A 13316-nucleotide genomic window follows, 5' to 3' on the forward strand; every position below is an offset into this window, starting at 1 on the left:
AGGTGGGGAACGTAGACAATTCTTTTGAGGAACAGTAAATGAGTATTAGGGGATGAGACCAAGAGGCAGAAATTATCATGTGAAAGGTCTGTCCAGGTGTCTTTGCCTTGGGTTTTAATCAGGTTGCTTCTTTCTGTGACTGTTGTTGAGTTGTAGGAGTTCTTTCTATATTCTAGGTATTAACCCCTTATCAGATACTCATATATGATTTGCAAATATTACCTCCCATTCTGTGGTTGCCTTTTCACTCTGTTGATTGTGTTATTTGATGCACAGAAAGAGACTGTCTTTTCCCACTGAATAGTCATGGCACTCCTGTCAAGAATCATTTGACCATGTGTGTGAAGGTTTTGTGACATACACTTTCGCGACTGGTGGTACAGAATGATATGGTCTCTGCCTTAAGGAAGCCACAGTTAAGTTATATCCTCAGATTCCGTTTCAAGCAGCATGTGTCCAGTGCTAGATACGTGCTCTGAAGCTGACTTTGCCTCTGAAGCTTCCCATCTAACCTAGGATGGTCCCTTTAATAGAGAGGTAAACGTAGTCCCTGGGAGAGCACGGTTATGGCTTATGCGGGGGCACGGACAGAGACAGGATTTGAACCATGACTTCCTGGCTCCATGTGGCATGGTATTTCAGGTAAGATGTTCTCATCTCTGAAATGTGGACACAAATGAAATGAGATGATCACTGTTGAGCAGCCTTGAGCTCTAGAATCCTATGCATTGAGGAGTCGCTAAACGTCTACCGTGAGGTGTAGACAGTAAGCATTACCGGGGTTCAATGAAGAGCGGAGCCCAGACACCACTCCCAGCCCAGAAGGGCAGAGTCCTAAAGCGGGAGCTCCACCCCGCCGGGCGGACCCCTGCTCCTCACCCGGAACCTGGCGCCGCTGGGCTGTGCTACTGGCTCGGGTGGGTGACTGGCCACAGAAAAACGCCGGCAACGAGATTCTCGTTGAAATTCTCCCCTCGCCCCTCCGGAGGGAGATTGGAGGGTTCTGCAGGGTCTCCAGCATTAGCCCCCTTGCTTCTCTCCGGTTCTGTCACCTCCCGCGGAGTTATTCCTTGCACGTTGCCCCTTTGCTGCATTTCTCTTTGGTACGCCCCCGCTGTGACTGCGAGAGGCGAGGCAGGCGTCCGCGTGGCCACTGCGCATGCGAGCCCGCCGCGGGGAGGGGGGGAGGGGGAGAGGGAAGAGCCGAGCACGGACCCCGCCCCTTCTCGGCCCCACGCGTGACGTGGCGGGGGCGCCGGCCTCCGCCCGGCTCCGAGCGGTGAGAGTGAGCGGCTGGCGGACCCGGCACGCAGACCGGGACGGGCCACGGGTGCTGAGATCCTTCGGGAAGGGTGGGGGATGGGGGCCCAGGTGCATCGCGGCCGCTGACCCTCAGGCTCTGTCCGTCCCCCTCCTTTTTTTCCCTTCCGGAAGTGCCGGGACGGGAAGCTGAGCATTTGTGACACCTGCATTTCCGTGGCTCCCTCCTCTTCCCCCCACCCTATATGTTTATCTCCTCGCTTTCCAGATGTTCCTTTTAATCAGGCTGTCGCTTCTTGCGTGTGGAAAAGCACTTCACGTGGAGCAGGAGACGGGTTTCAGACCTGGGCCTTACCACTCTTAACGTTGAAGTCCCCGAGCCTCAGTTTCACCCAGAGTATTTTTGCCTTGCCTCACCTGGTTTTGAGGATCAGTATGACGGAGAGAGAGGAAATGGACATTTATTGAGTTCCTCCATGGCCAAGTACCATGCAGACTGCTTTATCAGCCACGTTTAATTTTCATTACTTGGTGTTCCTAGAGCTCCCATTTCACAGTTCTTAAGCTCACAGAGGTTAACTGACCTGGTCTCACATAGCTGGTGAGTGAGTAGCAGGGAGGGAGTCGGACCTAGCTATTTAGCTCCAAGGCGAAGTTCTCCTCAGACACTTCCCATGTCTGGGCTCAGCCAAACCCTAGCCCCAAAGCAGCTGCTTCCTATTTCTTTGGCTGAGAATTCTCCCTTTCAGGTTCCTTTTTTTCAGCAGAGCGCTCTGCTCTGCTTCTGCCTTGATTACTTCCGAAATGAAATGCAGCAAACATTTATTGAGTGGTGCCGAGAGATTAACTTTTGGAGTCAAAAGCCTTGGATTCTTGTCCTGGCTCTGCCACTAATTGGCTGCGTGGTATTGAACAAGTCCCTTGTCTTCTCTGAGCTTTAGCTTCCCTTTGCATAAAATGGGTGAGTGCCCTCTGACCAGAAGGATCTTGTCCCGTTTTCCCTCCCTGTCCTCCAGCAGGCTCTGCGTGGACGCCCAGACCCCTCTGCTCCCCATGGGCAACTGCCAGGCAGGGCACAACCTGCATCTATGTCTGACCCACCACCCACCTCTGGTCTGTGCCACCTTGATCCTGCTGCTTCTTGGCCTCTCTGGCCTGGGTCTTGGTGGCTTCCTCCTTACCCACAGGACTGGCCTGCGCAGCCCTGACATCCCTCAGGTAAGTACCCTTCTGTTCATCCTGATGATGAAGGCCTACTCTTGCTGCTAATCTCATCTCACCTCTCTCCCACTCTCCTTTTGCACACAGGACTGGGTCTCCTTTTTTAGATCTTTTGGCCAGCTGACCCTGTGCCCCACGAATGGGACAGCCACAGGGAAGTGGCAAGAGTCTCACGTCGTGGGCTTACTGACCACCTTGAACTTCAGAGATGGTCCAGACAGGAACAAAACCCAGACATTCCAAGCCACAGTCCGGGGTAGTCAGATGAGATTGAAAGGTGAGATCAGGGAGGATTGTGGGGTCTGGCATCATAACACTCAAGACTGGGCCCTGCCTTTGACTCCACCAACTTGGCAACCTTGGGCACATCCCTGGGCCTTAGTTGCTTTTGCTGTAATGAAGATTAGATACTTTCAGTGAACGTGATGCCCACAGTGTAGCTTCTCCATAAATGTTTTCTCTTTCCCCTTCTAGTTCTGTGTTTCTTTGATTTTATCCTTGAGGTGTGATGAGGGCTAGGTTTGACTCAGTGTTCCTTCTCATCCCTATACCTGCCTCATCTTAGAGGCATCTTTTTCCTCAGGAATTTCAGAGAAGCATGTTCTGTTCAATTAAACTAGTATCTTAATTGCCTGTTAGGTGCTTAGAACAGTTCTGTGTGCTACAGAGGATACAGGAAAATATTAGACACCATCAATTTGCAACAACCTTATAGTCTTCTGGGAAAATGACAAATGAGAAAAAGAGAAAGTCTTTGGGTGCCATTATTTCCTGTGTGACTTTTGGCCCCAGGTTCCTTATGTAAAAAATAGGGAGATGAAGAAAGAGGAAAGAAAGGTGGAATTTTGTGACTTCTGAGGTCCTTTCCATCACTGCTATCATTCTGAGATTCTCCTGAGTCACATATGGGGAGGGGGGTAGGTCTACATGTGCCCAGATGTACATGAATGTGAACAAAGAACAAGAATAAGGAATGTGTCTGATGTCTACAGACTTGGGACATTTTCCCTTATTCTTTTTACTTTTAAAAAAATATGTAACAGCTTTATTGAGCTATGATTCACATACCATACAATTCACATATTTAAAGTGTACAATTATGCTTGTAACATAAAGGTCATGGGTTTGGATCCCCATGCTGGCCAGCTGCCAAAAAAATAAAAATAAAAACATAAATAAAGTGTACAATTATAGTTAGAGCGTGGTGCTGATAACACCAACAACCAGGGTTCAATCTCTGTGCTGGCCAGCTGTCCAAGAAAAAAAAAAAAACAAAGTGTAAAATTAATGGCTTTTAGTATATTTACAAAAGTATGCATCCGTCATCACTATCCATTTTAGAACATTTTCATCACCCCAAAAAGAAACCCTACAGCTATTAGCAGTCATTCTCCCTTTCCTCCCCAGTCTCTCAGCCCTAGGCAACCACTAATCTATTTTCTGTCTCTGTAGATTTGCCTGCTGTGGACTTTTAATACAATACATGGTCTTTTGTGACTGGCTTCTTTCACTTGTCCTGATGTTTTTAAGGTTCATCCATGTATCTGTACTTCATTTCTTTTTATTGCTCAGTAACATTCATTGTGTTAATATTCTAAATTTTTATTCACCCATTCATCATTTGATTAATATTTGGGTTTCCACTTTTTGACTATTATGAATGATGCTGCTATAAACACTCATGTCAGCATTTTTTGTGGACATATGTTTGAATTTCTCTTGAGAATATACTTTCAGATGGAATATATAACTCTATCTTTTGAGGATCTGCCAAACTGTTTTCCAAATTGGCTATAACCTGTTACATTCCCACCAGCATGAGATTTCCAGTTTATCCACATCCTCACCAACAATTGTTATTATCTGTCTTTTTGATTATAGCCATCTTAGTGTGAAATATCTCACTGTGGTTCTGACTTGCATTTTCCTGATGACTAATGTGATTGGTAATGATTTTTCATGTACTTATTGGCCATTTGTATATCTTGTTTGGATAAATATATTTTCAGAGTCTTTGCCCATTTTTAAAATTAGGTAATTTGTTTTTTAATTATGGAATTGTAAGTGTTCTTTATTTTCTAGATACAAGTCCCTTAACTGATAAATGATTTGCAGATCTTTTCTTTCGTTTTGTGAGTTGTCTTTTTACTTTGTTGATGGTATTCTTTGAAGCACAAAAAGTTTTTAATTCTGATGAAGTCCAATTTATGTATTTTTTATTTGTTGCTTGTGCTTTTAGTGTCATATCTAAGAAGGCTTTGCCTAACTCAAGGTCACTAAGATTTACTCTTCTATTTTCTTCTAAGGATTTCATAGTTTCAGCTTTCAAATTTAGGTATTTGATCCATTTTTAGTTAATTTTTGTGCATGGTATGAGGATGGGGTCCAAGTTCATTCTTTTGCATGTGGCTCTCCAGTTGTCCCAGCCCCTTTTGTTGAAAAGACTATTCTTTCCCCATTGAAAATCAATTGACCAAAAATGTATAGGTTAATTTCTAGACTCAATAGTTCTACTCTATTGTCTATATGTCTATCTTTATGCTTGTACCACACTGTTTTGATTACTGTAGTTTTGTAGTAAGTTTTGAAATAAGGAAATGTGAGTCCTCTGACGTTGTTCTTCTTTTTCAAGATTGTTTTGGCTATTCCAGATCTCTTGAATTACCATACGAATTTTAGGATCAGCTTGTTAATTTTTGCTTCTGCAAAGAAGCCCTATTATTATTATTTTTTAAATAATGGTTAGAAACAAAGTAAAAATATCAAAGATTCCTGTGGAGAAAACAATTACCTATGATTGCATCATCCATGCAACAATTATTGAGTACCTACTATGTACCAGGCATGGGGAATACAGAGATCTTTAGTACATGGGCCTTCCCCTCAAGGTGCTCACAGTCTAGCTAGGATACAGATGGTAATAGATGGAAATACCTTTCTTTCTTTCTCTCTCTCTCTCTTTTTTTTTTTAAAGATGACTGATAAGGGGATCTTAACTCTTGACTTGGTGTTGTCAGCACCACACTCTCCCAAGTGAGAACCAGCCATCCCTATATAGGGATCAGAACCCGAGGCCTTGGTGTTATCAGCACCATGCTCCCAAGTGAGCCATGGGCTGGCCCTGGAAATACCTTTCAATATGTGAAGTATAACACAAGGTACAGTGGGAGTGCCCAGCAGTCTGTAAAGCAGGAATACCAAAGACAGGCTTTGGTAAGAGTGCAGTGCCTCAGTTGAGGCTTGGGGCATGCTTAGGAGTGAACAGATCTGGCCAGAGGGAACAGCATATGCAAAGGCATGTAGATAGAACCACTAGGGCATATTTAGGAACTTCCAGGGGTTCAGCTGGGCTGCTGCAGGGGAAGGGATTTGAATGAATAGTGGGTGATGGTCTAAAGAAGGAGGCAGAAACCTATGGAGGGTCTTGTGTGCCCAGGCTAGGAGCTGGACTTTATCCAGCACATTGGGCAAACTCAAAGATTTTAATCAGGAAAGTAACAGGATTTTGTTTTTGTTGTTCTTTTTTGAAAGATCACACCCTATTGGCTGACTGCCTGGAAGGAATGTGTCCAGACTCAGAAAGACTAGCTACAAGGTGGTTACAATAAAGAGAGGATAAGAACAGCTGAGCTGAGACAGCTGTGTGATCTGAGAGATGTTGCAAGTGTGGGACTGATTCGATGTGGGTGGTGTAGAAGAAAGGGGACAAGTTCTCTAATAGAATTTTACATGTATGTTTTTCAGTTGCAATTGTGGTATGTATACCATTTGTATTTCCTTTTTTTCCCTTACGTGTAAGTGGTGTTCCACATTACTACATGGTCTTCAACATTATTATTATTATATATATATTTGGGGGGCAGATGGCCTATATGGGGATCCAAACCCTTGACGTTGGTATTGTCAGCACCATGCTCTAAGCAACTGAGCTAATTGGCCAGCCCAACATTATTATTTTAATGGCCATAAATTGATCTATTAAGTGGCTAGGCCATCATTTGTTAATGCTTTCCCTGTTAAATATCTCTATTGTTTCCTACTTTTTGATGTTTTTGATAAAATCACAGTAAACATCTTGGTATACTTTGTATTTTTCTTTTTAGTCCTTTCCTTAGGATTAATTTCTGTAAGTGGTATTACTGAGTCAAAGGGTATGGGCTTTTTTTTTTTTTTTTTTAACTGTATAAATTAATTTTGTTGTGGATTCAGACCATGCAGAAGTATGCAAAGCAGATGTAAAAGAAGTCCACAGTGTGTTGGGCATCCTCTCAGTCCCTCTCTTGTCCATTTAATTGTGACAGATACAGCTAAATTGTCATGTAAAAGTGAGAATGGCCACTTCCTCACATCTTCAACAATTCTCATTATCATCAATCTTTTTAATTTTTACCAATTTAATGGGTTAAAGAATTACCTGATTGTTTTAATTTACTTTCTCCTTATTGCCAGTGAGGCCGAGCTTCTTCTTAAGGGTTTATTGGCCATTTTCAAGTCATATGTGGATTATTTGTTGTATTAGTCCATTTTCTGTTATGTATAACAGAATACCTGAAACTGGGTAATTTATAAGAAAATGAAATTTATTTCTTACGGTTTTGGAGGCTGGGAAGTCCAAGGTCCAGGGGGTGTATCTGGTGAGGGCCTTCTTCATAGGGACTTTCTGAAGAGTCCCCAGGGAGGTGCAGGTATTGTGTAATAGTCCATTTCTGTTACCTACAGCAGAATACCTGAAATTGGGTAACTTATTTTAAAAAAAGAAAGAAAGTAATGTTTTTCTTACAGTTTTTGAAGGCAGGGAAGTCCAAAGACCAGGGAACACATCTGGTGAGGGCCTTCTTTTTGGTGGCTCTCCACAGCAGTACAGGGAATCATGTGGCAAATGGGCTGAGCAAGAGAGCTAACCTGTTCACTCACCCTCCTTATAAAGTCATCAGAACCATGCCTATTACCACCCATTAAACCATCAACTTATTACTCCATGAATGGATCAATCCATTCACTAGGGCATAGTCCTCACGATCTAATCATCTCTTAAAGGCCCCATTTTCAATTACCATACTAGGATTTCCCACCCTCAACACTGTTACGGTGGAGATTAATACATGAACCTTTGGGGGACACAATTCAACCCATAGCACATCGTGATGGGGGAGAGCATGCTAATGTGCTCACTCGCTATCTTTGTAAAGCCACCGATGCCCTTTCCATCATAACCCGCTCATCCATTAACCCATTAATCCATTAATCCATGAAGAGATTAGTCCATTCATGAGGGCATAACCCTCACAATCCAATCATCTCCCTAAAGTCCCACCTCTCAACATTGCCACATTGAGGATCAAGCTTCCACATGAGCTTTGGAGGGGACGTTCAGACCATAGCATCTGATTGTATCCTTTGCTCATTTTTCTTTAAAGTTATTTATCTTTTTCTTCTTGACTTATTCTAGAGAGTAAATGTTTTTATAGATTACATGTATTATAGATATTTCAACCAATCTATCTTTTTTTTAATGTATCTTTCAGTGTAGAGAGGTGTTTAATTTTCATGAAGTTAGTTTTATTGCTCTTCACCATTATAAAGCCCTTTAAGTTTTGTGTCTTTCATAGGAAGGCCTTCCTCACTTTACAATTAGAAAATATTTGTCTACTTTCTTTTAATACTTAAGGTCTTTTTCTTTTTTTAGTTTGTGTAATTCTTTAATACATCTGGACTTTATTTTATACTGTGAGATAGCAGTCTAACTTTATACTTTTTTCCACATGGAAATTGTCCCAAGGCCATATACTGAATAGGCCATCCTTTCCCTGCTAATTTAAAATAGGGAGTGAACCTTTTAATGGACTTTGGTACCTAGTGGAAAACTGCTTTCTTTAAAAGGACAAACTAGTTTGTACAACTGACATCAGCAACGTGTGTCTGCCCATTTCACTGCAACCTGTGAGTATTGGCATGATTATTTTATTGATTGTAAGCTAATTTAAGTTAATTTGTGCTTATAATACACAGTTACTTTCATTTCTCAATGATATAAATGATGGTATATGGAGTACATTGTTGAATAGAATCAATGTCAAAGCACTTGTATTACAGGAAGCCTTCAAAATGAATAGAAGTTTGAAGATGGATGGTACCCTTCATTTTCTTCCATCTCCTCTCCTGTGCTTCTCACAGGATCCTTTGCTGAAAAGATGGTCCTCATCACAGCCAGGGTGAACAAAGAAAGGACCCTAGGAACCTGCCTATATTTTAGTGCTGCCCCAGGAATCCTGCCTACCAGCCAGCCACCCATATCCTGCTCTGAGGAGGGGGCGGGAAATGCCACACTGAGCCCTAGGATGGGTGAGGAGTGTGTCAGGGTCTGGAGTCACGAAGGCCTTGTGCTTACCAAGCTGCTCACCTCGGTAAGAGCCTCAGGTTGGTTGTCAGGGTTTGGTAGATTGCCACGCTGAATGCTGTATCTTGAAGGTTCCTGAAGGCAATTTTACCTAGTAGGAAAAGTACAGGCTTTCTAACCCTGCCTTGGAGGCTGTGTGACTTAGAGCAAGCCTCTGAACCTTTCTGAGCATCAGCTTCCTCATCTGTAAAACATGATGCAATCTTTTGATTATTTCCAACAAATAAGGATTACATGAGAATGACTGTAAAATGCTCAGCACAATGCCTGGTACGTAACAGATTTGATGAATGAAAGCTGTTACTGTTTACTGTTGTCTTTAAATACAATAAAACGTGATCTCTACCTCAGAGGAATTTAGAAGCGGTAATAAGAGGCAGAATGGGCTAATTGCTATCATAGAGATGTGAGCAGAGTGTTATGTAAACACAGATTAAGGAGCAGTTAGCCCTAACTTAAACATTTCACTTCACAGAGTGTACTTCACAGAGAAGGTGGCATTTAAGAAAGAGAATTGTGTATAGGAGTTTATAATGTACATAGCGCTTTCAGGTTCATTATCTTATTTCATCTTAAAATAGCCTTTTGAGGTAGGTGTTATTATACCATTTTACAGATGAGGAAACAGGTTTAGAGAGAAGGAGTGAATTGCCTAAGGCCACACAACTGGTGAAGTGGCAGAGCCAGGATTGCAACCTACTGCTTCTGCTCTATTAGGATGATCCTTGAAGAATGAGGAAGATTTGGGCAAGGAGGGCACTAAAGGAGGTTCAGAAGAGGAGAGATACAGTCCAGGCAAAGGGACAAGCATGAACACAGACCTAGAGATTGAAAGTGTTTAGCCTTTGGGGGCACTTCTTGATGAGAGACTCAGGAGTGCCTCAGGAGAAGAGGCAGGAGAGACTGCAGGCCCTGATCATGAAGCACTAGCTGTGAATGCCAAGCTAGGACACTAGACTTGACACTGAAGTCCGTGGAGGCTGCTGAGGGTTTTAAGGAGGAGAGAGAAGTGCTCCACTGGTGCTGGGTGGAGGAGACTGGCTGAGTGGAGGGACGGAGGTCAGTTAGGAGGCTGCTGCATATGCTTCCCTGGCATTTGAAAAGACCCTGTGCAGAGCATGACTTCAGAACTTGGAATCAAAGAAGCCCGGGTTTCTAGACCTGGCACTGCTTGCACATCTTTTAAGTGTGGATAAGTCATTATGGGGGGTTCAGGTTGATGGTTGGGCAAGAAAGTGGTTTGGAAGCCATTGAGACAAATGTTAGCTTGTATAAAAATAATAATTTCCCTTTAGTAGCTCCCTAGATGTGGAGAGGCCTCTACATCCTGGAGGCTTTTCTCCATAGCCCTTGGGCTAAGGGCAAGATGCCTTCCCACAGGAAGATTCCCCACCCTTCCTCTCTCCATCATTCCCCTTTGCTCCCTGTGCCCATCCCTAGGAGGAGCTGGCTCTGTGTGGCTCCAGACTGCTGGTCTTGGGCTCCTTCCTGCTTCTCTTCTGTGGCCTTCTCTGCTGTGTCACTGCTGTGTGCTTCCACCCGCGCCGGGAATCCCACTGGTCTAGAACCCGGCTCTGAGGGCACTGGCCTAGTACCCACCATGTTCAGGTGAGGTTCTTTGCTCTAGTCCTGTGGAAGCAGGGGATGGGTTGGGGGTGGCAGTTGTAACTGGAGTAGAGCAGGTCCTTGGAATCCACACTCAAATATTGCTTCTTCTCAGTCCCTGAGAACCCTATTCAACTATAGCTGTCCTTGTAGAGGCTGGAAACAACTTACACCATCAGTATTCGATATTTTTCTTACTATTTTTATTTTATTGTTATTTTTTTTTAAAGATGACCGGTAAGGGGATCTTAACCCTTGACTTGGTGTTGTCAGCACCACACTCAGCCAGTGAGCAAACCGGCCATCCCTATATGGGATCCGAACCCGGGGCCTTGGTGTTATCAGCACCACACTCTCCCAACTGAGCCATGGGTCGGCCCACTATTTTTATTTCTTTAATTATGAAATATTTAACATTCATGTTGAAAAGCCCAAAAAACATAAAAGTACAGCTTGTCAAATTATTATAAAGTAGACACTTGTAAATAGCACTCAGGGAAAAAGTAGAATATTATGGGAAACCCAGAAGCTCCCTACGACCCCTCCCTCCCTCCCTCCCCAAGGAAGCCCTCCATCACTCTAGAAGTAGCTACTGTCCTGCTTTATGGTTTATTACCAAGTATGCAGTCCTAAACAATATGGTTTGGTTTTACTTATTTTTGAACTATATATAGATGGAATCATCTTTTGTGATTGACTGCTTTCAAGTAACGTTCTGATTTTTTTTTTTTTTTAAAGATGACCGGTAAGGGGATCTTAACCCTTGTCTTGGTGTTGTCAGCACCACGCTCAGCCAGTGAGTGAACTGGCCATCCCTATATAGGATCCGAACCCGTGGCCTTGGTGTTACCAGCACCACACTCTCCCGAGTGAGCCAGGAGCCGGCCCGTAACATTCTGATTTTAAGATTCTCTCATAGCTGTAGTTGACATCCAAGCTTTTTGGCAACAATGGTGAGTTAAGAGGTTTCAAGTTTGATGATTCCTTCTGGGTATGAATCATGTTTGTCTCACCTTTGTCCTGAAATTCTGATACCCAGTTTTATGATGCAAATTTTGTAAAATTCAGCTTGAACAGCTCATAAGAATCTAATTGATGATCCCCATTTATTGGGCACATAGCACTTTATATGCATCTTATCTTTTCTATTTAGTCACTGTTGCATTCAGAAAAAGTTGATTCTTTTGGGCCGGCCCTGTGGCTCACTCAGGAGAGTGGGGCGCTGGTAGTGCCGAGGCCGCGGGTTCAGATGCTATATAGGGATGGTTGGTGCGCTCACTGGCTGAGCGTAGTGCTGACCACACCATGCTGAGGGTTGTGATCCCCTTACCGGTCAAAAGAAAAAAAAAAAAGAAAGAAAGAAAAAGTTGATTCTTCTAACAAGATCTTTGGAGGGAATTCGACTTCACAAAAGTAGGAGTGGGTGGGGGACATATTGGCTAACTAGTTCACGTGTCAACTCATTAAGGAGAAAAAATATTTCTGCAAAAAAATCTTTGTCCTGTCATGTGGGTCTCGTATAATTTGAGAGCTGTGTGTTACACATCCAGCTGCTCTTGGCTTCAGCTGGCTGCTGTGCCCTAGGAAATTACTGTGGAAGAAATGGAAACAGCCCAGGCTCAGAGAACTGCTCTGGCTAGAGGAACTGGAAGCTCAAGATCAACTTTGCTTATTTTGCTCAGGGCTAGGCCTAACTGCCCCAGCTACCTACCTGGGATAGGAAATGATGGAGCCCTCTCAGCTCTGAACTGGGAAAGGAAGGCTTTCTGGACCATGGCAGATCCTGGGGTCCTGAAGCCACCCTAATTGGGATTAAGTGCCTGTCACTATCTCTAGTTGTCAGTCCCTCTGCACCTTCCCCAATTTCTGCATCCATCCCAGAGCTTCCCCTGTGGGCTGTCTGACCTGTCCTGTTTTTTATTTTTTCCTCTCCAGGTGTGAATCAACTTCTGGGGCCTTGGTTATGAGTTGAAAGCAATGTTACAAAAAGTGAAGAGCTGGAATGTGGGGGAAATAAAAGGCTTGTTTTCCCAGAGTTGCCTAAGGTGTTTATTGGGGATTGGATTGAGATGAGAACTTTAGGATTAGACAAGTTTGGGAGGCTTGGGACCTTTTCCTTGTTGACCCTTTAGTCTGGAATACAGGTTGGCAGGACTTTTGCTACTTCTGCTCTTCCCACGGTTGTGACGTGGCTTTGGAAAACACCTGGTTTTGATCTCAGCTCTGCAACTTTGTCTTGTTTTCTTCTATGAAATAAAATTGATAATTCCAGCTAGTTGGGGGGTCTAGTCTTGGAAATGCTTTGACATAAACGCAGTGTGACCTTGGGCAAGTCATGCAATTCTTCAGGACATCAGTTAACTGAAAGGATTTGACTGATTGAGTTTTACCAACATTGACGTGCAAAGATTCTTCGCACTTGGGGCCCAGTCCGAGCTGAATGGTTACTAACCTCAGATCAACCCATTTTCCCGCCTTTTCCGAGCCCAGCAGCAGCCTCCCCTTACCCCTCCCACCTCTACCCTACACGCAGGCGCAGATCACGCAGATCGCGGCTGCTTTCCTTACATCTTTGCCCCATCAAAGCTTCCCCTAGCAACAAGCTTCGGCTCGGAGCGAAGGCAGGGGGAGCGCATGCGCCCCGGCTCTCTCCGCCGCCAGTCGTCGGTCTGCGTGCTGGGCTCCTCCCCTTGTAAGCCCAGCCCTTTTTCCCGCTTCCTCCCGCCCCGGGTCCGCGTGGCTGGGCGCGCGCGCATTCGGGCTCGGTGGCTGCCGGTCTCCACTGCCGCGGCAGTAAGGAGAGAGGGGCGGGGCCCTTCCCTTCGGGGCCCCG

The 13316-nt window shown here is 44.2% G+C and overlaps 1 protein-coding gene across 4 annotated transcripts; it reads left to right on the top strand.

The window, feature by feature from the left end:
• Positions 1-1261: 1261 nt before the first annotated feature.
• On the top strand, positions 1262-12518 carry TMEM219 (transmembrane protein 219). Of its 4 annotated transcripts, none has more exons than XM_008584565.1 (6): positions 1262-1279; positions 2280-2478; positions 2569-2758; positions 8656-8885; positions 10319-10486; positions 12419-12518. In XM_008584565.1, the coding sequence occupies exons 2-5, from the start codon at positions 2314-2316 to the stop codon at positions 10454-10456; spliced, it is 723 nt and encodes a 240-aa protein (XP_008582787.1). In that variant the 5' UTR covers positions 1262-1279; positions 2280-2313; the 3' UTR covers positions 10457-10486; positions 12419-12518. The 4 variants fall into 4 exon arrangements, with proteins under 4 accessions (XP_008582787.1, XP_008582784.1, XP_008582783.1 ...); XM_008584562.1 differs by lacking the exon at positions 1262-1279 and adding an exon at positions 1313-1330; XM_008584564.1 differs by lacking the exon at positions 1262-1279 and adding an exon at positions 1465-1861.
• The last annotated feature ends 798 nt before the right edge of the window (positions 12519-13316 follow it).

The sequence above is a fragment of the Galeopterus variegatus genome, unplaced genomic scaffold, assembly GCF_000696425.1.
Source record: "Galeopterus variegatus unplaced genomic scaffold, G_variegatus-3.0.2 Scaffold3304, whole genome shotgun sequence".
Classification (NCBI taxonomy): Eukaryota; Metazoa; Chordata; class Mammalia; order Dermoptera; family Cynocephalidae; genus Galeopterus; species Galeopterus variegatus.